General features: G+C 34.6%; 1 protein-coding gene across 1 annotated transcript; it reads right to left on the reverse strand.

Annotated features, from left to right (window-relative positions):
* LOC127106807 (histone-lysine N-methyltransferase ATXR3) lies at nt 1-17,968 on the reverse strand. Its single transcript, XM_051044104.1, has 20 exons — nt 17,690-17,968; nt 14,945-17,488; nt 14,756-14,812; nt 12,652-13,797; nt 8,836-9,212; nt 8,202-8,753; nt 8,001-8,101; nt 5,379-6,417; nt 5,105-5,176; nt 4,461-4,571; nt 4,260-4,360; nt 3,247-3,346; nt 3,054-3,149; nt 2,214-2,381; nt 1,994-2,119; nt 1,846-1,899; nt 1,209-1,456; nt 1,013-1,121; nt 602-904; nt 1-435 (listed from the first exon to the last, which is right to left on the reverse strand). The coding sequence occupies exons 2-20, from the start codon at nt 17,367-17,369 to the stop codon at nt 259-261; spliced, it is 7,362 nt and encodes a 2,453-aa protein (XP_050900061.1). The 5' UTR covers nt 17,370-17,488; nt 17,690-17,968; the 3' UTR covers nt 1-258.
* Nucleotides 17,969-23,353: the final 5,385 nt, after the last annotated feature.

The raw sequence follows: 23,353 nt of genomic DNA on the forward strand, positions 1-23,353 counted from the left end.
TTCCTTGAATTAACCTTTTTTTCCTTCATTTCATTTCATTTTGTATGAAGACTAAATGTCCTACAACCGAATGAATTACAAATCAATGGTTAAAAAAACTAACTGTACACAACAATGACAGAAGAAGCGGACCAGGAAATTATGCTTTAGACTAATAATTTACAGACTCCCCACGCTAAAAGAGGCAGGCAGTTCTGAATGTTGAACCACAAGGTTTGACCAGTATGGCAGTCTTCTTCAGCAAAAGCAAGCAAAATTTTACTGGTCCCACATGGCCTGGAATATTGCAGGTCTGTGCTTCAACCAGTGAACCATCTCCCTATCTAGTGGAGTGTTGTTAATTACAGCGTCTAGCATTGGGCTGCCAAAAAACTTGGGACTATTTTTGAATGACCAGATCTGGTCTTTGGGCCAAGGTCTCTGGGGATGCTTCTCCTGGATAAATAAAGAAAAAGTGTTTAATCATCAGCAACAAAGAACCCAGAAGAAGCATACAATGGCCTGGCAGGTAAAATTATGTAATTACCAAACAGAAAACGAATTCATACTGATAAGCTAGATATGCGATATAAGTACACAAATGTGTATGAAGAAAACTAACCATCCTTCCCAACATGGACCTGACAGTCTTTGGACCATAAACACGTTGCCGTGAAGGCTTATGAGCCTTAGCATAAAAGGAACTGATGTCTGGCAATGACAAGCTGCCTTTGCTAGCTCTAGCCAGGGTACAATCAGGCTCCCCATCACTCTGATTATGCCAAAATATCAGTTGCCCTAAACAATAATTTTGACCATATATCTTCCGATACTCCTGAAATCCTGCTCCCAACTTGTCAGCATACTTAGGACCTAAGTCAAGTGGACTAATATAGACAGGTGGTGAAGTAGTAGTTTTATAATCCTGCACACACAAATAACCACAATTCAAACTAAAACCTTTTCTTAAACAAAAACTGGAAGTGCAAAAGCACCATTATGAAAAACCGGCATTAACAATACAAGAACATACCAGTACTCTAAAGAAGTACTTGGTATAAGCATAAATATGGATTAAGTCAGCAGCAGCATCATGCCGACATTTGTATGTACAAGGAAGATTTCGAACCTCGTCTCTCAACCTTCAAAAAGAGGAAAAGTCAAATAAGGTAAAGATGGCAAGTTCAACCGGGACGAAATACACACAAATTAGGAGTGCAAGCACTTACCACAACAGAGATTTCTGAATAGCTTTCTGAATATCTTTAGAATTCAGAGGATCACGCGCACGAGTTTTGGACTTGAGATCATTCAAGGTAGACTCTTCCACGTGAGGAGTCAGGCATTGTAGAAGCTCCTCAACAAATGAATCCTCTCCTTTCCAGAGGAGCGAAACAACTTCTTCAGGACTGAGCTTCTCAAGAGGAGGTGGAGCTTTCATTGGATCACCAAAAACACATTTCATAACATACCTTACCTGTAATGTAACTCAAAGATTAAAATAATGTTCAAACAGTTAACAAAGTTTACTTGCAAAATACAGCTACGCATAGATCTGAAAGTACAGAGCAAAAATTACACCATCCACTTCACATTGCAGCAAAGAGTGTAGTTATATAGAATAAAATGCTACTTAGAATAAAAGATCTAAAATTGTTGACCATCTATAGAATGCAGTGTCATGCAACTCATTTTAAAAAGTATTGGCCCAGTGGTACTTGTTAGAGTGATCCTGACACTAAAAACACTATTTTCCAATTACCATCACTTATTTAGGATAATATTTTAAATGCAGAGCCCTTGCCTTCATTAAAAACTAGAATACTAAAGCTGGAAAATACATAGCAAAATGGGAAGTACATTCACCTTATCAAGCGTTACAGCAAGATTCTGAAGCCTCTGGTTGTATACACCCTCAGCCTGAGTAATAAAGAGACATTGGAAAGGAAATAAATATTATTTAAGCTAGTCTTCTGTTGATAATAAATTACAGATAGAGAAACAAAGAGCACACCTGAACCTCTGCGTCACTCCTCTCAACTTCAAGACATATATCTGAAAAATATTTTCTTTTTTCTTCCAAATTATGTTTTAGAATTGCCTCAGGAAGTTTCGTTCTTTCAAAATTAATAAATCTCACCTACAACAACACAATGTGTCAGAAAAAAATAAAGAATAAAAGAAGATAGAAAGTAAAAAACTTCAACACAACACAGAGGCAGTAAGTCACATACAAGGCGGGCCGCATAAGCAACTAGCCAATCTGGCAAACCTCCAAGCAAACAATTGCCTAAACCAGCTCTTCCCAAGTCATTATAGTCCTCTTCAGAAACGGAGTTTAACTCACAGGCTTCTAGCATCAAATAATGACAGTCAAGAATTCCATGCCACTCTTTCAGTACCTGAAGGACCAAAAGTACTCCAGTCAGCAGCTAAAATGATCAGGTACAATAAATTACAATAAAAACAGGACTGCTCCACTTATTACATTATAGATGAGAACAAAAGCCACAGGGTAAGCATGCTGAGACATTATATATGATGTGTTTCATCTTGTGATGTTAAGTAAGAAAAAGAACTAATCCTTTTTATATTAAAACTAACTAGAGACGTTTTCAAATATCTAATATTTCAAATCACTCTAAGATATAATAGAGATATTGTGACATGTTTGTGATACACTTAATATAATGTCACGAGAAAATTATACCAATGATCTGTAAGTCCACGTCTCAGGATATGGCATTCATTTGGTTGATTATAATGCAAAAAATTATTTCTTTCAATTTATCCTAGCCATGTCTTGCTCAGTAGTTCTAGAAATGTGTTTTGTCCTTATGTCAGACGGTCTGTTGTGGCATCGAGACTTCCAGGTCGTATAATTAATTTATCGTTTGTAATCATAATGGTATGAAAACAAATAAAAGGACAGCGAAATGCAGCTAGAAGAATCCAATTGTGTCAAATGAGTGTCTGCATCGATAGGGAGTCTATTTTGACATGTGCTTTTTTAATTTTCTACCTCTATATTTTATGATTTTATCAGCACTTTAAAGTCAAAGATTTTGTTAAACCTTTTGGAAAGCCCCTTCACCAGTTAGATTTAGATAGCTTCCACGGCAAACTTGGCTTCCACATAAACAGACTGATGCTTCATATTCCTCCTTGCTCTGCAAGTGAGATGAAACAGGTATTCATTAGAAAAAGATATAAAGGGGATACATTTTCCTTTAAGAATGCAAAAGCTTGGCAAGCAACTGGACAAACCTCTGTAACAGAGTTGTAATCAAAAGTGATCTCCTCGCCATGTTGAATTTTACGAACACTATATATACCGATTTGATAATGACCACCAACAGCAGTAACTCTGAAAACATAAGAGAATAAGATAATGGCTAATTACAAAAAACATATCCCATTCAAGTAAGTTAAAAGAATTAGTTAATTACACCCATTTATTATAACCACCTGCTTTTAAATAACACTCCAAAGACACTTCAATGATATAATCAAAGATTAAATATGGGAGTTTTTGAGTTGATCCCAGACTCGATGCTTAATTCTACAACCAACAGGAGGACATATGACAACAATACAGCATAAAAGAATCAAGAAGGGTGGGGCAGGAGAATTTTGACTGGCAACAATAGTAATTTCAGAAACGGGAAAGACGGATTTGGAAGGGAGGAGGAATGTTGAGGAATCAATAATTAGGGGTTTAATTAAACTTTACAGCCTTCTTGAGCTACAGGAAGATCATTAACTTAAGGGCATCGAGAATTTTGACTGGATGGATAGACATGACGAAGAAAAAGAGATTTCCAAAAGAGGGATTTGGAGGGGAGGTGGAACTTTAAGGAATGAAAAATGAGAGGTGAGAGAATTTTAAGGGTATTAAAAATATGCAATACAGCATGTTTGGTTAAGCTTTTTGGCTTTTGTTTGACCAAAGCTTGTGAGGAGCAACTTCGGTTAAAATCGATTCTTGACCAAGCATATAAAGCCTACTCAAACAGGCTAACAATATTTAAAGGAAGCCAGGGGGGGGACCCACACTTTGCAAGAACCTGTGCTTCCCAACAACAGATATTATGTTGTGTACAGCAAAAACTATCACGATTGAAGTAGGTGCACAGACTCTTTTAAGCATAAGAGTTTCCCAAAATATACAAGCTATGCACGAAAAAGTTAACTATTCTAAAATTAACAGAACCAACATCAAGTTCTTAACAAGTCAACAAACATATTTGGATACAACTATAGAAGACAAATGAACTTACTTTGCTTCACAATTAGGTCGGCATGAATGACATATTCGACTGGCATAGTTAGCCTTATGCATGGCATCAACAACAACCAAGTCATAACCATCAGCATCACCCTGTCACGGAAATGAAGATTAGACTAGTCCACAAAGTTGATAGATTGACAAACAAAATCAAGTTAAAATAACAAATTTCTTTTCTGAAGGCATCAAGCACCTTTGGCCTCTCAAGGTATATGTTATAAAATTCTGGTGCTGGATCTTTGCTATTTTTTTGCAGAGATCTTATCCCATCTTGTTTCTCAAACCACTTCCATACAGGATACACCTGATAAAAAGTAAAAACTATGTAAATATAAGTGAAATTAAAACTCACAGCCATCATATTAAGATTAAGTTTCTAAATAACATAGCAGACCAATGGAAGAGGATAACAAACATCATGTATAAGCATAGATTGTCCATGTGACATTCTGTGCAAAAATACTAGCACAGCCAGAAATGGTAAAAATTCAATGAGGGAAACTAGAAAACAGAATGATTAAAAAATGTCATAAAGCAAATAGGAATAAAGATTAAGATCACAATTTTATAGGCAAACGTCACAAAACTAATAATTTAATAATTCATGTGTATTTCAAATCTAAAACATGTCGAAATTTGCAGCAATCAATCATGAATAGTTTGATGGTGGAAAATATGAAACTACTGTATTGTCTACTCTCTCGGTAGATAGATTTTAATGTAGATAGATATTGAGATTATGTAGGAAACCTGTTTAACTTGCATAATTTAAACACCTCAAAAGAAACGTGAATAAAGAAGTATAAATAAAATATCAATATAAATATGTAGCCATACCTCTCCAAGAAACTCGACAACAAAATCATCATCGCCAAAGCCCTCTTCCTTATTGCAAACAACACCAAGTCCCTGCATGGTCCAGGTCAATAGACAGTTATAGGCAGCTCAAAGAAGGAAACAAACTGAATTTAGTAGTGAATTGAAGTCACCTAGGACAAAGAGTTGGAAGCTAACCATTGAATTTTAGTGCTTCATAAATACAAGCATGCGTGTATGTATGTATGTATTATGTATATGCATGTATGCATGAACAAATTCATAAAGTGTATACCTTTCTATAAGCTACATATTTATCATCAGGACGTCTGTCTATGGCTTTTAGGATACCTTGGCACATACCAATCATTCTTGCGTCACGGTGCTCCTCTGCACACCTTTCAATCTCTTGGATAACAGGCTGCAAAGGGTAGCTCATTGGAGTGCTTCCAGTTCCGGTAAAATGCCTAACTTGCATATTCAATGTCCGAAGGAGTGTCTCTTCTATAAACACATGCTTCTCTTGAAGAGACCAATCTAACTCCTCAGGCATAGAATCAAGTAAAAGATTGTGTGTATACGGATCAATTCCATAAACTTCTTGCTCAATAACCTCATTTTCAAGCCTTTTTCTAGGTTTGTAATCCTTCACTTCAGGAAGTTCCATATCAGACTCCTCAGTGCCATTCTTTTGAGCAGTCAACTTCTCTGCGTAGTCATCTGGTAATGAAACCCGCATCTTCCTTTGCACATCATCCTCATCAGCTACAATGACATATTGATCAATGACGTCATATTTCCGAGTAACAGGAGGAACCAAACTTGCTTTCGTCATACGAGCTCCCCATTCACGCTCATCTGTAATGAAATCCAACCCATCACTAGGTGTGAAGTATCCATTTCCTTTCGATTCTCTGGTTCGTCTCTCTAAATGAGCTTCTTGGTCACTATCAGTATTGGAGGTTGAAGTATCACCGTCACTATTGCCATCTTCAGAAGACCTATCAAGGTCATCAGATGTCTCACTCTCTGAGTCCATAGACTTTTTATTCAATTTTGATAAACGCCTTCTGATTTCTCTATCAGAAGCATACTCTCCATTATCCAAACTACTATGTATTCCATCACTCCTGTACTTTCTCTCAGTCACTAATCTATTCTTCTTGTACTTAGAGGAAGTAGAACAGAATGCCAATGGCAAGTCATTTCCCCATAACTTCAATTGCGCATCTCTATCATTCACATATTTAGAACTTTCCTCCAACCGTGTTGCAAGCTGAATAAATAATGAGATAACATGATTCATATCATTAGCATCACCGCGATTCTTTGCCCTGTAATAAATACGCATATAAGTAAATTATTAATTAAATAAATAAGTGGCGTAAAGGAAAGGGAGAATCTGTACAAGAGTGAGGAACTAGTTACACAAGGTGGGTAATTAGGAGAGTATAAATAAACAAAGAAAATAAAAAGTAGCAACTGAAGAATTGTAAGTTGTACAGAGCTGCTATAGGATGTAAGAATTTTCCCTTGGAAGAGAGAATCCATTTCTGTGAATATCATAATGGAATTGATTCTCTCATTGGCACAGTTCTATTACTTTCCACACTCTTTTTTAATAATCCATCATCTTTTGGATCTAAAAATTTTAAATTGTGGGGGCAATATATATATATATATATATATATATATATATATATATATATATATATATATATATATATATATATATATATATTGTTTTTAAGAGTACAAGTATAAATCAAAATATTCTCTACGACTTTTCAAATTATGAAAACATATACGCGATTATAAAAAATACATGATAACTTTGTAAAAAATATACATAATACTCCTAGTCAAGAAGAAAAAACAAAAAAACCTATCAAAACCAATGAACCTCATAACTGTTGTTACTTTTTGAAGGTTTGTCAAATACACCCTTATTGAGAATTGTAAGATATTAAATGTGCCCACTAATATTAAAAGACAAACATTTTAAAGAAGGGCAAAAAAGTCTTTTAAACAATAAATGCATCTTAGAAGTTGTGACTTTTTCTTATAGAAGGGCTATGAATAGACTCCACCACTAGCATACGACAAATTGAGAAAATTTACTATTACCAAAGTTATTTGAGATTTTTTGAACAAGGGCTTATGTGCAATCACACAAAAGAACATAAACAATTCCATCAACGTGTCGGTAGCATCAAAAACATAGCCAACTGGCGGCCTTTATGCCAAATCTACTATTAAGTATACATTTTATATATATAGCATTGCATCAAAGAATATTATTGCAGGCGGGTGCCCTCACAAGACCGTAAGTGCATCCATCTCTGATCTTTTGTATTCTTCTTAGAACATACAAATACATGCACATGTGCCCACATAAGATAACCGTAGAATCAAAAAAAGAAAAAGAAAAAGAAACTCTCTCCGTCGCTAATTTCAAGCAACCTTTGGGGAAAAAATTGTCCCTAAACTATTTCAAATTGCTAGATGCGTTTAATATTTTTTTTCAAATATACCCCTAATTAAACTACAAGTTTGTCTTGGAAGATAAAGTGTCTATATGTTAAATTTGTTTATACCCAAAGGACAGTTTAGTGATAGTAAAACACAAAATGTACACATTAATTACATATCAACTTTTCTTAATGTTTCAAATATAATTTTATAATGGGTTATTATTTGTATAAATTGTACTCGGCAGGTTAATTAGGCCATTAGGTATAAACAGTTTAGTGATTGTATTCTAATTACTTTTGATACAGTATTCAGAAAACTATTGTCCGATTCTAAGCTTTAACATATGTCAAAATTGAAAAGTGGCAAAGGGGCAGAGGGAGTACATGACAAAAAACACATTCATATCAAAGAAAAAGATGAAAAGTTGAGAGCTTAAACCTACTTCATTGCATCTCGGCACATTCTGCTTATGTCCTCCTTCACAGAGCTCAACCCATGCCCACTGTAATAACCTCTTTTTATTTTGGCCTCAATTTCTGCAACCTATAAGCAAATAAATAATAATACATTAGAAATCATAAAAAACAAAAAAAAAGTGTCATAATTATTTGAAAAGAATTTATTGCAGAAATTATTCATGTACCTTGGGCACAAAAAAGTCACAAGCATTCGCTTTCATAATTTCCCTGAGTCTTGAAGCAAGAAACTCCTCCATCTTTTTGTAACCACTTTCAGACTTCTTAATTGACCATCGTCTTGTTCGAGCATCTCTAGAGAGAATAGAAGAGGACTTTCTTGCATCATATAATTTTGAACGCTTGTATAAATTTTGACGGAATAATTGCTTCACCGTATCTCTCTTGTCCACACTATCAAAATAAACCTTCAGCTCACCAAAATTATCCCTAATGCCGAAACTACTGGCCTTAGAAATGGACAAAGATTGATCAGTAATCTGTTTGAGGCTTCTGATTTTATGTGTCTCGTCAGCAATTTTAATGATGCGTGAATTTCGGCTCTTGATCCATTTCACATTCGTAAATTTAGGAGTGAGCTCCTCAAACTGATTGCACCCTCTGATATCTACAGTAGATAAACCAGGAAATAAGAGAAACACTTTCTCTAGCATGGCAGCAGTAATATTGGTGCAACCCATTAGAATCATAGATTTGATCTTGTCTTTCTGATAGGCATTCTGCAAGCATACAATCATATTAGATGGGAAAACAATGAAATATTTCTGACAATGTTAAATGAAAAATATATACCAAACCTACCACAATGTTCCAAAGTACGGAATCAGTGCAAAAATGACCAAGGGATGACAAGTTGACATTTCTCGAGACTTCCTTGTAAAACTTTACAGACGCTTTCCAATGTTTGCATGTCATGGACACAAAGACAAGAGACTTCAAATCAGACCTCAAGAAGTGGAAGACTCGTGCCAACATTCGACCATCCAATAAACCCCATCTTTCGTCCCCCTTGGAAACAGTAACGCCACTTTCTTCGGCAGAGAAAGTAACATCACCAGACAGAGCCTCGAGAGTGGATTTATCGTTTTCAATGATAAAGCTGTCATCCTCAAAATCACTCTCTTCTTCACTATCATCAACCAGCACCCGGATTCTTTTGGAAGCATGTGCATCACCTTCTGAAATAAATATGCACACATGTCGATATTTTAAGTAACTAATAGTATGATAATATAAAATAGGTTTCAAGAATATACATATTCTTCTAATATTATTCACTACCAATATATTAATATTAAAATCTTATTTAACAGTGATTATAAACAGGTGGCCTAGTGCATAAGGCTTACAAAAGGCGGGGGGTCTAAAAGAGGATAGATGTGTGAACCCTAACTCAGCAAGCGGAGAGCTGTTTTCAGGATTTGAGCGCATGACTGGATTCCACGTCACAAGGAAGCAACCTTACTATGGTGCCAAGGCGGGGTCTAAAAGAGGATAGATGTATGAACCCTAACTCAGCAAGCGGAGAGCTGTTTTCAGGATTTGAGCGCATGACTGAATTCCACATCACAAGGAAGCAACCTTACTATGGTGCCAAGGCTCTACCTCATATTTAAAAGTGATCATGAAAAGAAACAATTATCCTAATGAAATAGGTTGGTTCATAACAAGAAGCATGGGATTACATTTAGATAGATAAGGAATTTCATGAGGAGGCCCAAGATAGAGCCCACCAAGTAAGCTTCAGAAAAAAAAGAAAAAGCACCCAATGGAACATAAGACTAAGCAAGTCTCGAATGGGTGAAGAGTTTTGGGGAGGGGGGAAGACTACCTACGAGCAGAATGAGAACCAGTGTGCACAACAATGTTTCGAACACGAATCCAAAATTGGATAGAGGAGGGGTAAAGAGAAGCACTGAAAAGAAGTGTACAAGTTGCAAAAACCAGAATCAGAACAAAGATGTGGGCAAGATGTTAAAAAGAGGCATGCGAGAAGTTGAGAAAACCGAACCGAAGAGGTTGTCAGATTCTTTAAGCAAGTTGAGATCTTTGAGGAACTGAAAAGGGAAGCTCAAGGGAGAGACATGCATCAGAAATTGCTTGGTTGGTTGAGTTTTTTTCCCAGTAAACTGATTATTTTGAACCAGGTTGCCAAGCAAAAGAAAGGCCCAATAGGACCTAGAATTATCGTAGCTCAACAGTCCCATCAAATTAAACGCTTAAGATTACTGATCCTACACAATCTGAAAGTCTGTGATTCTCAATCCGAATTACTCAAGGGATTGAAAACAATGAAACTTGTGACATTTGCAACTGACCTCCTAACTACTGGCAGTCATAACTAGTGACAGTTGCAAAATATTCTTATTGCATCTCTATATTTGGCTTCCTCCTTTCATAGACTTACTTCATAGGTGTGGCCTCCCTGTTCAATCAACTAGGTTGCATGCAATGGCGGAGGGACCACTGGATACTATATTTTTGGTTTCTTATCTTTATTAGTTTAATTTGAAATTTCTTTCATTATTGGTTGGTCTCAAATGTTAGTACAAATCTCACTTCATGTCACATCTCACACACTTATACAGAAACCAAGTTTTTGCAATTTCTTAATCACCATTATCTGTCCATGTAAATATACTTTTTTATTTCAATTTCTTATTTTGAAACAAATTTCAAAGATAAATTTAGAATGAGTTATTATGTTGTTTTGGTCAACATTTGTATGTTAGCTATACCTGATGATCGGTACCTTTTATACTTAATATAGTTATTAATTTCTTTTACTAACAAGAAAAGTATTAGTTTTGTATTAAATTTTCTTCTATACGGTTTGAATTTAAGCAATTATTTTTAATTAAAATAAGCTCGTTGAACATACTCTCTTCTAAATTCTGAATCCCTCTGGCACTACCACTGGTTGCATGAATACAATTCCAAAGAACTGAAATTTTAAGAGTATGATAATGCACAAGAAGCCTCATTATATACATCTGTATAAAGTAGGACCAACAAACTATACTACATATAATTTCCAATAGATGAGTTTTCAGCTTAACTATATGAAGTATACAAAATAAAATAACCAAAAATACCAAAACTGCACACAAGATTTAAAGGGGTGAGGCAGCAGTTTATTTCATTTAGTAGCAAACCAAACAGCTTAGTATCTACTTTCACAGTTTACTATGATTTGACCTGTGTACTCCACTGTTCAGATATATTTGTTCATTGCAAATTGCAATGCTGCATCACTTTGTACTGAAATAAATTTTATAGCAAAATTTGGAAGGAAAAGCCATAGTTGCCAAGAGCAGCTGACCCCAAAACTGGGATGGCGGGTTGGCCGCTGCTTGAATTTTTTTAAATATAGATAAGTAATTTTTTTATAAATATATCTAACTGCTAAATGTTAATTTTATGAGAATTTATTACGTGAAACTATAATTTGATTAATGATTTTTTTTACTATTAGTTATTTTATCAAAAAGTATATTTTTATGAGATATCTATTATGTTACTTTTTTATTTGATTACTGATCAAATTTGACTATTATTATTCAAAAAATAATATATTATTATTATAAAATAATATATTTTTATGAGATTTATATTATAATATTTTAAAAGATTTAAGAGGTCAAAGGCCCAAATTTTGCGATACAGCCTGTTTTAGTTACATTTTGTCTGCAGTAGCCCTTACCAGCCCAAATATTCTTCTCCCTAAACCTAGCATCTAAACAAGAGGCATAGCAGCACTGTAACAACCACCCACAACAAACATTGTAACGGACACATGGAAAAACACAGATTTATGTGTGTTCTAAGCTCGAGATAAAAGCTTCATGCTGGAAAATGCAGCTGTGGCCAGAAAACTTAGATCTCTGTTGCCGAAAATTTCAGATCTGGCCAAAAAACACACAACGTTATATCCGAAAAATGCAGATTCGTCAGCAAAATTGCATGGCACTCTAGGAGCACCACGAAACACATAAACCGAGACGGAAAATCCTTCTGTGATTGCTCCTACTCCCTTCTGCGACATAGCGTCACATATGGGAGTGGACAGCCTCCATTCCACTCGGCTCTGCCACTATCGATGTGCTACAGGCTGCTATTGACAACATAGGGAAAAACATACGTATTGGGATGAACCCATCCCAAGAAGTACCTGTACGAGATTATCCAGTTCTAAGGTTACAACAAAGATTTAAAAGTGCCAGTGGATTCACACAGCTGGTGAGAAGAATGTTAAATCAAGTGGTGTACATGATAAGAGATTTCTTTGAAGTTTGAACAAAGGGGTGAGAACACATCTAAACATAAAATAAAACATGGCACTCTAGGAGCAGCGTTAAACACATAAACCCAGACAGAAAATCCTTCTGTGATTGCTGCTATTCCCTTCTGCGACATAGCGTCGCATTTTGAAGAAACGTGATAAAAATATAGAGAGAAAAAAGGGGTGAGAACACATCTAAACAGTGCACCTTTAAATTTTTCAAAGGTTAAGGAGACAAAATTTACTCAAGGTAAGAGAAGACAATGCACATATCATATCTTAGCTGGTTGAAACAAAAACAGGATAGCTGTAAATTTTAAAAAATAAATTCTTACCTGATTTCCAATATATTTGTTTCTCAATTTCCTTCTTTGGCTGTCTTGCATTGATCCAAGGATCTAAAACCTCATTTATTACTGCAGCAAATTCCCGGCTCTTATATGATTTAATTACTAATTCATGTAGTTTCCCGCGAGTATAACCAACAAACTGGGGGTATATGCTGTTAAACATATCTGACTTAGAATGGGGTTCATCAAATGAAACACCATGAGATTGCACTGATTGATGTTCTGAAAATTCACCAGACACTGAACTGCTTTCTTGGTGGCTCTTACGATGGACATCCAAAGTTTCTGTGGAAGATGTAACAGGAACCCAGAGTCTATCACATTTCCTGAACACACTGCTATACTTCTTTATAATTCCTTGGTCTACTAAAGACTGTAGATCTGAAAACGACGAAGGTCCTCTTTCGCGCCCCGATCCATCAAGATAATACCAGTCGCCCAAATGCAACTGCAAGTCATGGACGGCACAGAGATGGTCTTGAGAAATATTAATGGATTCTACACTCTTGCAATAGCCTTGAGAACCTTGACCAATAACAGTTTTTGACTGTGAATCTTCTTCGGATGATGATCTCTTGCTATCCCTGGTTGATGATAAAGGTCGGGCTGACCTTGAATGATATCTATCCTTGCTTTGGGTCTTGTGGTGTGACTCAGAGACTAATGATTCTTGGTCCTTGACCACGCATGAATTTATCCTGACCACCGAGTGAACATTTCCTTTTACTCCTCTAACAGAAACAAACTTGCTTTGAACTGGTCTGCTCACAGTACCACAGCAATCAACCAACTCATCAGTACAAAAAGCCCAAAGAGGAATGTCAAGCTTCCTACTGTGAGATGGATAATACAAGTCTTCTTTCCTAGACCACCGAGGATCTTCACATCCATAGTTAGGCATTTGACATAGAGGAAACCCATCATTTAGAACCAGTTTCTTTTTAGAATATCTATCTTGGGATTCCTCATTCCTCTTCCAGTCACCACCTTTGCATGACCAGCGTGCAGAAAACCAGTCATCAGGAACACCAAGGGTAAAGCCATTATCCTTGTCGGAGTCTTGCTCACTTGATGCAAAATCAATTTTTGAATCATGGTCCATACTCAGGCAAGTATCAGGCTCAGGAAAACCTAAAGACAAAGAGAGGAGAATACTTGTCATGGAACATACACCTCGAAGTGTCATTTTCTTTATTAACTTCTTAGATGAAAAATAAACATCAATAGAGGAACTAGATTTGGAAACATAACAAGATAAATGAAATCACCATTTTAAGTTATCATTAGTTTACATCAAAATGCATTATTTAAGAATAAGTCAAAACATGTAATCTTATTATGCACATGATCTATCTACATACAATATAAAAATGTAGAGAAGTTTATGCAACCACCATATTACTTGTAAAGCTGAAGCAGAACACTAAATCACCTCAGATGATAGAATGAGCACAATTCATATTGTTAGTTCAACTGAAAGAAATAGTTTAACTCATGCAAGCATACAAAAGGATAGTGGAGTTAACACAAACTACTTGCACATTACCATATAAATGACCACTAAAATGTTATATAGACCATTTAAAACAGTTTCCACAACAGATATCAACTACATATATTCCACATGCATTTGTTTGAAAATATACTACCTCAAAATTATAGTGTGCATCTATTTGATGCATCTAGAAAAGTTCTATTTTTTTCTCAATGTCAGAGGATGGGGCCAAGTCAACTCAGTGTGAAAGCAGCTAAGAAACTACAAGAAGACAACTTCTGATAATCAAGCCAAGACATCAGTAAAGGATAACTCTCGAGAAAGGTCAATATTTGGCAAGTATCAACTAACAATACCAAAAAGGCTAAGTTAATTTAAAAAACAAAAATGAAACCCTTTCCTCACTAGGTGAGCCAAAACAATTAAAAAACAATATTAAAATAAAAACCATTCTTTTAAAATATCATACCATTTAATGCATCAATCAAAGCTAAAAGTAAAACTTTTTAATTGCCACATAACAGCATTCGATAAAAAAAAAAATAGCAATCATAATTCCTAAATGAACCATTAGGCTGTCCAGCAATTACATACCTTTGTAGTCTCCCATATCGTCCCACTCTGCATATTCAAAATTCATTTGCAGGGCTTCTACAAGACAAAAAAAAGATTGGAAAGATAAGATATAGCAGTAAATAAAGAAAAAATGAACAGCTTGATATAAAAATATATGTTTATTTTGTAAAAGAAATCCACACAAATATCATTAACAGAAGCAAAGACCTGTTATTGCCTCCAGCTCCCTTCCAGGAATGACATCATAACCCTCTAACAGAACACCAACCCTTTCATCAAAATGGAGGTCATCCAGCGGTTCAGGTGCAAGCATACTGTCATCAGGGTATAACATTGACTGCAGTAAAGGGGCTTGCCTTTCCTGATCTTTCTTGGGTCCAGATTGAAGAATATCTCCAGTATCTGACAAAAGATTACCAGAAGCTTCAGGAGGATTTACAAGCTGGGTTATGGAGTCTGACACAATCAATGGAAAACTCTGAGCCGCCAATGGTGATGCTGCATTCTCAACAGTTAACCATCTGTCACTGTCTATGTGCTTAATAAAATGATCCGGCATTAGTACACCCTCGTCAACAAGAACCTTGATGTCAGATAATTTAGAAGGACCATGTTCCAAACCACAATAATCAAGGTAAAACCATTTCCCTGATGATGAATCAGCAAACACAGAAACATGTGGAGGAGTATCACATATGTCCATATCTTCTTCCATATCTTCTTCCATAGAAGGCTGCTCCTCAGTAGGTAGCTGCAAGCAAGGAGAATCTTGGCAGTTTATAGCAGCTGGCCTGCAGGACTCTTGTTCCTTTTCAGGTTCATTGCAGAAACCTGTCACAACAGGCCCATTGGCATCATGAACACTTCTTTCCCCTTGCAATTCTATACCTGAAAGAGTTGGCTCCTTTTGAATATTTTTGTTTTCAGGATTCTTATTACAGCTAAGTTGTGAATTATGTTTTTCAGTTGATAAGATTTTATTACTTGTTTCTCGATCATTATTTTGTCTAGTTCGATCAAGTGGGAATTGCTCTATCAAGTTTGGAGTTCGGTCCCTGTAGCCATGATGCCGACCTCGATTTTGTGGGGACCGCTCAGCGTGAATGGGACTTCTTAATTTGTGGTCACGGTTTCGACTTTTATCCCAATTCCTATCACATGGGGATCTTTCACGACCATGCAGAGATTTCTCACGGTTATATGGAGATCTCTCACGGTTATATGGAGATCTCTCACGGCTATATGGAGATCGGTCACGGCTATATGGAGATCGGTCACGGCTATATGGAGATCGGTCACGGCTATATGGAGATCGGTCACGGCCATAGGGTGACCTATCACGGCCATATGGTGACCGACGGGCAGGAGTGTGATCTTTATTATCATAATATCTAGCTCGATCATGTGGAGATCGTTCAGAATTACGAGGACTGCATCCATGTTTATCATAAGCTAATCTGGTAGGCAAAGAAGATTCGTGATGCCTAGAAGAATACTTATCGGCAGACAACTTCGAAGAACTATTTCTGTAAGATCTCTCCACAGAATGGCGAGAATGATTCTCTGAATAAACATGGTGATCTGAATAGACATGGTGTGAGCCATCGTCACATAGCCTTCGACTTTTGAAACCAGCATAATCTCCATACTGCTTCCGCTCCCAGCCGTCTGAATCATTGCCATGCCTTTTCAAACGACTTCCAGAAGAGTATTCCCTTGCATGTATCCTACCATTGTGTTCATTTTTCTCCTCGTCGGCAATCTTTGAACTGATCCTGATATTTCTGTCTTGTCCACTTTCCCACCTGGGTGCACTTTTAACATGCTGACTCCCACTTCTATTAAATTCCTTCTTCCTAAAAAATTCATTACCTGCATACCTCCCAGAAGATGATGTATATTCCCAGTCACGTTCAGTTTTCCACCCTTTGTCCCGACATGACTCATACCTGTTGTTTCTACCATACCCATAGTCATCCTGACATGTGTCTCCCTTATGCCACCTATCCGGAATGAACTCTCCCTTCTCAACATCACTGCTTATACCACCTCTCCATGACCCATAGGCCCCTTTCTCATTTTCTCCTCTCCAGCCCTTCTCAGAAATTATCTCCTTTTTTCTCCAAACATCAACTTCACCCTTCTCCACCTGCACTTTTTTCCACCTATCAGTAACAATATCCCCATTCTCAATTCCATTATTCTGTGGCGGCGGTGGTGATGACGGAAGCAGCTTCTCAGGCACAAACTCTCCATTCTCCAATTCATTCCTCGGCCACTTCAAAGTCCCCAATTCACCCTCTTCAACTTCTTCCTTCTGCCCGCATATTTCGCCACACTCAACACCATTGCTGCTCACTATATCTAACGCCAATTCTCCTTTCACAGTTACACCCTCCTTCTTCTTCACAGGCACTACTTTCTTCTTTACTTTTTTCACAATCTTCTTCACCTTTTTCACTTTTATCACCTTCTTCTTTTCAGGAACCTTAACCAACTCAGAACTGATACCATTCTCACTCTTCCCTCCACAAACAGTCGTTTCCTCCGCTGCATTCGGCAACTTCTCAATAACACGCTGTTGCTGTTGTTGCTGCTGTAAAGGCATGCAAGCGACGCCTCCATCACCCATAGTAACCTTCAACTCCAGAACGAAACCTTGAAAACCCTAATCAACCCGTCCCCCAGGACTATCAATGCTCATGCTGCACACGCTTCTCCTTCCTCAATCCGCAGCTCCAACTCAAAACCCTAAATTCCATAAATTCACAACAACACCAAAAAAAACTAGTCAATTATAGCGAATGTAGGGTTTTATCGAAAGGCGAGTAACCTCCAACACATTCGCAAACGTCAAAACCACAAAAAAACCATTTCTCGCTCCGGATAACAAATTAACGAGAAGAGTAAAAAAAACGCAACGCGGAAGAAGAAGAAAGAAAAGAAAATTACCGAGAAACAAATGAGAAAAAGAAAATTACGGATCGGGGAGACGGTGGAGGTAATCGAAAAAGTTGAAGGGAGACAGATCGAGAAAAGTGTGGGTTGAGAAGAAAATAAATTGTGTGTATTAGACTCTTTTTTGACGAATCAATAGAAGGAGAAAAAATCCTTTGTATCTGAAGCTTCTTCTCTCTCTGTGTATATATATATATCTTCGTGTTTTTCTCTCCCGCTTTGCAAGTTCGCTTGTGGGCTTTAACAGAACGAAACCTTTTGTGTTTTTTATTCATTAGCATCAGTTTTTTTTTTTTTTTTTTACTTTAGGGCGTTCGACTAGTATTTAATAAATTTCCTCAAATGTCTTTTTATTAATTTGGAAATCATGTCAATTAAGGCATTCAAGTGGTGGTGAGTCTACCCTGTACTAGAATTTCGGTTTTTTTTTTATATATCTATTAATTTTAACATAAAATAATGTTAAGAAATATATAATATTAAATAATATTATTTGATTGATTCATTTAATGTCAGCCAAGATTAAAATCAATTCTTCGTTGTTTGATAGGAGAAAGATCTGATTAAAACAGAGCGTTGTTTGATAGGAGAAAGATCTGATTAAAATAGAGCTTTGTTTGATAGGAGAAAGATCTGACTAAAACAGAGCGTTGTTTGATACGAGAAAAATCAATATCCTTCTTCTTTCATTGGCCGAGGTCCCCAGAAAAAATACTACATGATAGCCCCGATCATTCAATGATGGAGCTCCCTTCTTAAATAGGATAATTATGGATTTTTTTTCAAAAATAGGACCTGATAGAAAAATAATCGAATATATGACTAAAATTCTGAGTTTGATCTAAGTAAAACATATAATAGAAGAATGGAAAATGAATTCTATTATAGTATTTTTAAATTAATTAAAATTAATTAATTATATATATATATATATATATATATATATATATATATTAAATTCAACCGATATCAAATATTATTTTTTATTAAAAATATTTTACTATTGATAACCAATTATAAATATAATTATTTTAATGGAGTGTTATTCTTTTATTTTCAATTTTTAATATGGATGAATGATTTAGAATTAAATTTGAATTTTAAATCCCATTCTTTATGAAAAGTTATTCTATTCAATAACATTAAAAATACTAGTTTATAAAAAGTAAATATTAATCAAGTATATTATTTTTAAATATGACCAAAAAGAATATCACTTTTAAAAAATCATTTATTATTTTAAGTTTTATTTTAAGTAACTATTTTATTTTCGTAAAACGGTTTCTATGAGGTTAAATATGTATAGTAAATATTAGTATTTGTATTTCTAGATGAATATATTCTCAAGTACTAATTAATATCTTTGAAATTTGATTTTTATTGCAATATCTTGAAAATACTGTTTTACAGTACTCTTTGGATATTTATGGTATATGTTTCCTTACTTGGGTGTAGGAAAAAGACGGAAAGAGGCTTGTAGAGTTATTACACGTAGACTTGTACCGGTGTATACTCTAGTATATAGTGATGAAAGTAACTCTGGCCTCTTTTTCAAACCACAGGAAAATATGAATTTTTTTGTGTCTTTTGTAATCAAGTAAATTATTGTGACTTTTTTTTACTCAAATTATTGGTGTGATCTTTTCTTTTTTACAATAACTAATTGTATGTAGGGGTGTTCGTGGTTCATGAATTGAACTGAACCAAACCACATTTATAGTTCAGTTCAGTTTATAATAACCATTTTATAAATAATTCAGTTAATTGCTAAAATGGTTTCAATTCAGTTTAAAACTAGTTTATAACCGGTTTGTATTTATAAACTAGTTTATAATCAGTTTGCAATTATAAACCAATTTTATAATTTGAACGGTTTCAAAATCAATTTTTTTAATTTCATAAAAAATAATTAATTTAAAAAAAAATGAAAATATTTTTTTTTAAAAACTTTTATTTATAAAAATTATTTAAATTTTTTATTTTTTTGAAAAAAAATCTGAATAGATATTTTGAAAATTTCATGCAAAAAAAAAATATTTTAAAAAAAATATTTTAATTTTAAATTTTCGGGGAAAAAAATTCAGAATAAATTTTTTTCGAATTTTATTTTCGGAAAAATAAAAAAAAATTATTTTATTTTTATATTTCATAAAATTTGGGAAAAAATTTCACTATAAAAATAATTTTATTCTGAAATTTTTATTTTTCAAAAAAAAATATTTTTTTCAGAATTTTTTTATTTTGGAAAACAATAATTTTTTATTTTTTTGAAAAAAAGATTATTTCAAATTAAATTATATATTTTTAATGAATAAAAAAAATTATTTTCAGAAAAAAATTATTTATTATTTTATGGAATACAAAATATTTTATTTTCAGATTTTTTTCTAAAAAAACTATATTTTTTTATAATTTTATTTTTAATTTTTAATAAAATATTTTTAATTTTTCATAATTATAAATATTTTTAATTTCTATTTTTTTTCACTCTCAATAATTTTTCTTTTTTTTATTAAAAAAATTATAACTAAAGCAGTTTATAAAAGAAAACTAGTTATAAACCGGTTTTAAACTGAATTATAATTGGTTAATTTAAATGGTTCAGTTCATTAACCATTCAAGTGGTTTAGTTATTTTATAATGCAATTCAGTTTAGACATATAATTTGGTTAACCATATTTTTGCACACCCCTAATTTTATGAGTTTAGTTGTATGACAAAAATGAAAGTAAAACAATTTAAGAATTATTTTATTTTAATTTCTTTAAAAATAATGCAGAAAAAAGATTATTTTTTTAAATAACCATAATTTTTAAAATAAATTCCAAAATAATCATTTTAAAAAAATCCAAAATAACCACCTTTGAAAACAGATGCGCAAGATGAATTGGCGCATCCATTTTCCATCAAGAGGAGGCGTCAAGGCCTAAGGCGTCTGCATTTGAAGTCTCATAACTAGGCGTCAATGCCTATGGCGTCTGCATTGTGCCTCATGAGGAGGTGTCATGCCTATGGCGCCTACTTGTCTTGACATGTTAGACGCATAGCCTCTTGGCACATGCATTTTATATCTCGTCTGTATAAATATCTCGCCCTGTATGCAAGGACGGACGGAGATACATTGCAATGGGGTTGCTGCCCCCACTTGATTTTAAATTTAGTTATAAAATCTTTTATATATTTTTTATATTGTTTATTTAATAAGATTTAATAATTTAATATTTGTTTTAATTTTTAAGTATAATTTAAAATATTTCTCCTTATAAATTAATGATTTAAAAAAAATATTAATAAAAATATTTTGTATTAAATGATTTATTTATTTTTAAATTAATTTTTATTTTGTTTAAGAAAATTATGATAAATAAAATATGTTTTTAATAATAAGTTTGTGGAGAATTAAATATCTAACAATATAATATATCAAACATTAAATAAATATTTGATCACATATATAAAAATTAATATTTTTAAGAATATTTAAAATAAATTAATCATACAAGAATGTAATAAAAATGTATACAAAAATGTAATTAAAATGTATATGCCCCCACATGTTAATATTTTTGGCTCTGCCCCTGCCTGTATGCAATATTTTTCACACAAATTCTTCCCCTACTACCATATTTTCTTTCATTCAACTCCACTCTCCTTCAAGTTTTTGAGTTTTAGCCATGTCTGAATACATTCACAAGTGAAATGCCGATTTAATATTTTTCGTCGTTGTGTCTCCGATAAAGATTCGACTCTAGAATATAGATTCCTTTGAACGTCTTAATCGGACGTTGAATAGTTGGTTAGATAGAGAAATTGGAGATGGTGAAAGGATTAGAAGAATTCAATGGTTTGCGTCCACGTTCAACCAAAATGGAGAAGTGCGTGAATGGATGGATATTAAGATTGACCGAGATGTTCATAGAATTATGCATTACATGTTCAAAATTGTTTTGATGGTTGTAACCGCATAGTTATTGTATTGTAGTTGTTTTAATTGTTTGTGTTATTGTTCATGTAATGTATTTTCCTCACAAACTTATAATATGAAATAAATTTAGTTTTTCATATATTGCAACAGAGGTACATGTGAATTTATCTGGTTGTGCTCGTCCCAACACTATGACAGTTAGTACAATTGTGACCTGGCTGACGGCATGAAGTACATAATCTAACCATTTTGTTCGTCGTATCCATTTCGATTCAAATGCGGGCGCTGTTTGGGCGACCCTTTTTCTTCCTTCGCATAACTTCGTTGTGCCAAACGATGTCCCCTTGATATTATGGCCAATAATCCTCTTTTGCTACTACGGAAAAACAAATTTTATAAACATTTGATATGCTGATGACTTTGTAAACGTCAGATAGCAAGTAGGATGGATCTCTTCGAACCTTTGGACATGCCGCAATGACATGGAAGCAGGGTGTACGAAAGGCTTGGAACTTTCTGTAGTCCCACTAACCTCTATCTAATTCGACTCTGTAATGTCCCATCGGCATACCCTCATTGTGATCCATGGATTCGGCAACATTATATCAACCTTTACTGTGGTCAAGCACTGTGACCACATGTGTGTTTGCTTTGGCAACTTCATGTATAATGAATTTCATTGAAGCATCACTAAATAACTGTCCAGATTGCAACATTGAACTCCATTTGGAACATCTGGTCTCAAATAGCACCCCTAGCCTAAAATATGTTGCATGTACCAAAGCAGTTATAAATATGTTAAAGATGCCTTTGAAGACAAAGTTCATTGATTCCACAAGATTTGTTGTCATGTGGCCCCAATGTTGATTGTTGTCGTATGCCCTAATCCACTTCTCTAATGGAATATTGTCGATCCACCGTACTGCATATGCGTTTGACAATCTTATTTCTTCGCGTTAGTGTTTGAAAGAAGGTTCTGATAATGCGTAACCCTCAGCAGTCTCCCCTTCAACAAGGGCAAAGGCGATTGGAAAAATGTTGTTGTCATCTTTTGCCACTGCCATCAGTAATGTTCCTTTGTATTTCCTGTACAACCATGTACCATCAATTTGTATAATAGGTTTACAGAAAGAAAAACCTATGATGCATGGTTGATACGCCCATAAGAGACGGTGGAATATTCCATTTCCAATAGCACATGTCCCGTCTTGTCTATACGCGGGCAACGTTTCTAACTTGACAATAATTCGTGGAGCATACTGTTTTAGAGCCAACAAGTATTTTGGAAGTTGTTTGTAAGACTCCTCCCAATTGTCAAACACTTTTTCAACAAGCTTTGTCTTAGCTATCCATGCCTTCCTATATGATGGAGTATACTAGTACTCTGCCCTAATATGTGAGATTATTGTACTCACCCTTAACGAAGAATTGTCGCCAATGACAGACAATATTTCATCGCATATTAGCTGAGAGCTTAGTTTCCGATGATCTTGCATTGGGTTTGTCAGCATGCATGTGTGAATTGGACCCATGGATCCAATCTCCCAAGAATTGCTCCTCTTGCGGTATGAAGTTGACAACCTGAAAAGGAAGTGCTCATTTGAACAATAAATTATGTACCTCAATGCATTAGTTCTATCAACTCTGAAACCAACTGATAGTCGCGTGTGGAATTTTTTGATGGCTTTTATACAATCCTCTTTTGTGCGAAATGTGTTTCCTTGTTTCAAAGA

Source organism: Lathyrus oleraceus, chromosome 7 (genome assembly GCF_024323335.1).
Source record: "Lathyrus oleraceus cultivar Zhongwan6 chromosome 7, CAAS_Psat_ZW6_1.0, whole genome shotgun sequence".
NCBI lineage: Eukaryota > Viridiplantae > Streptophyta > Magnoliopsida > Fabales > Fabaceae > Lathyrus > Lathyrus oleraceus.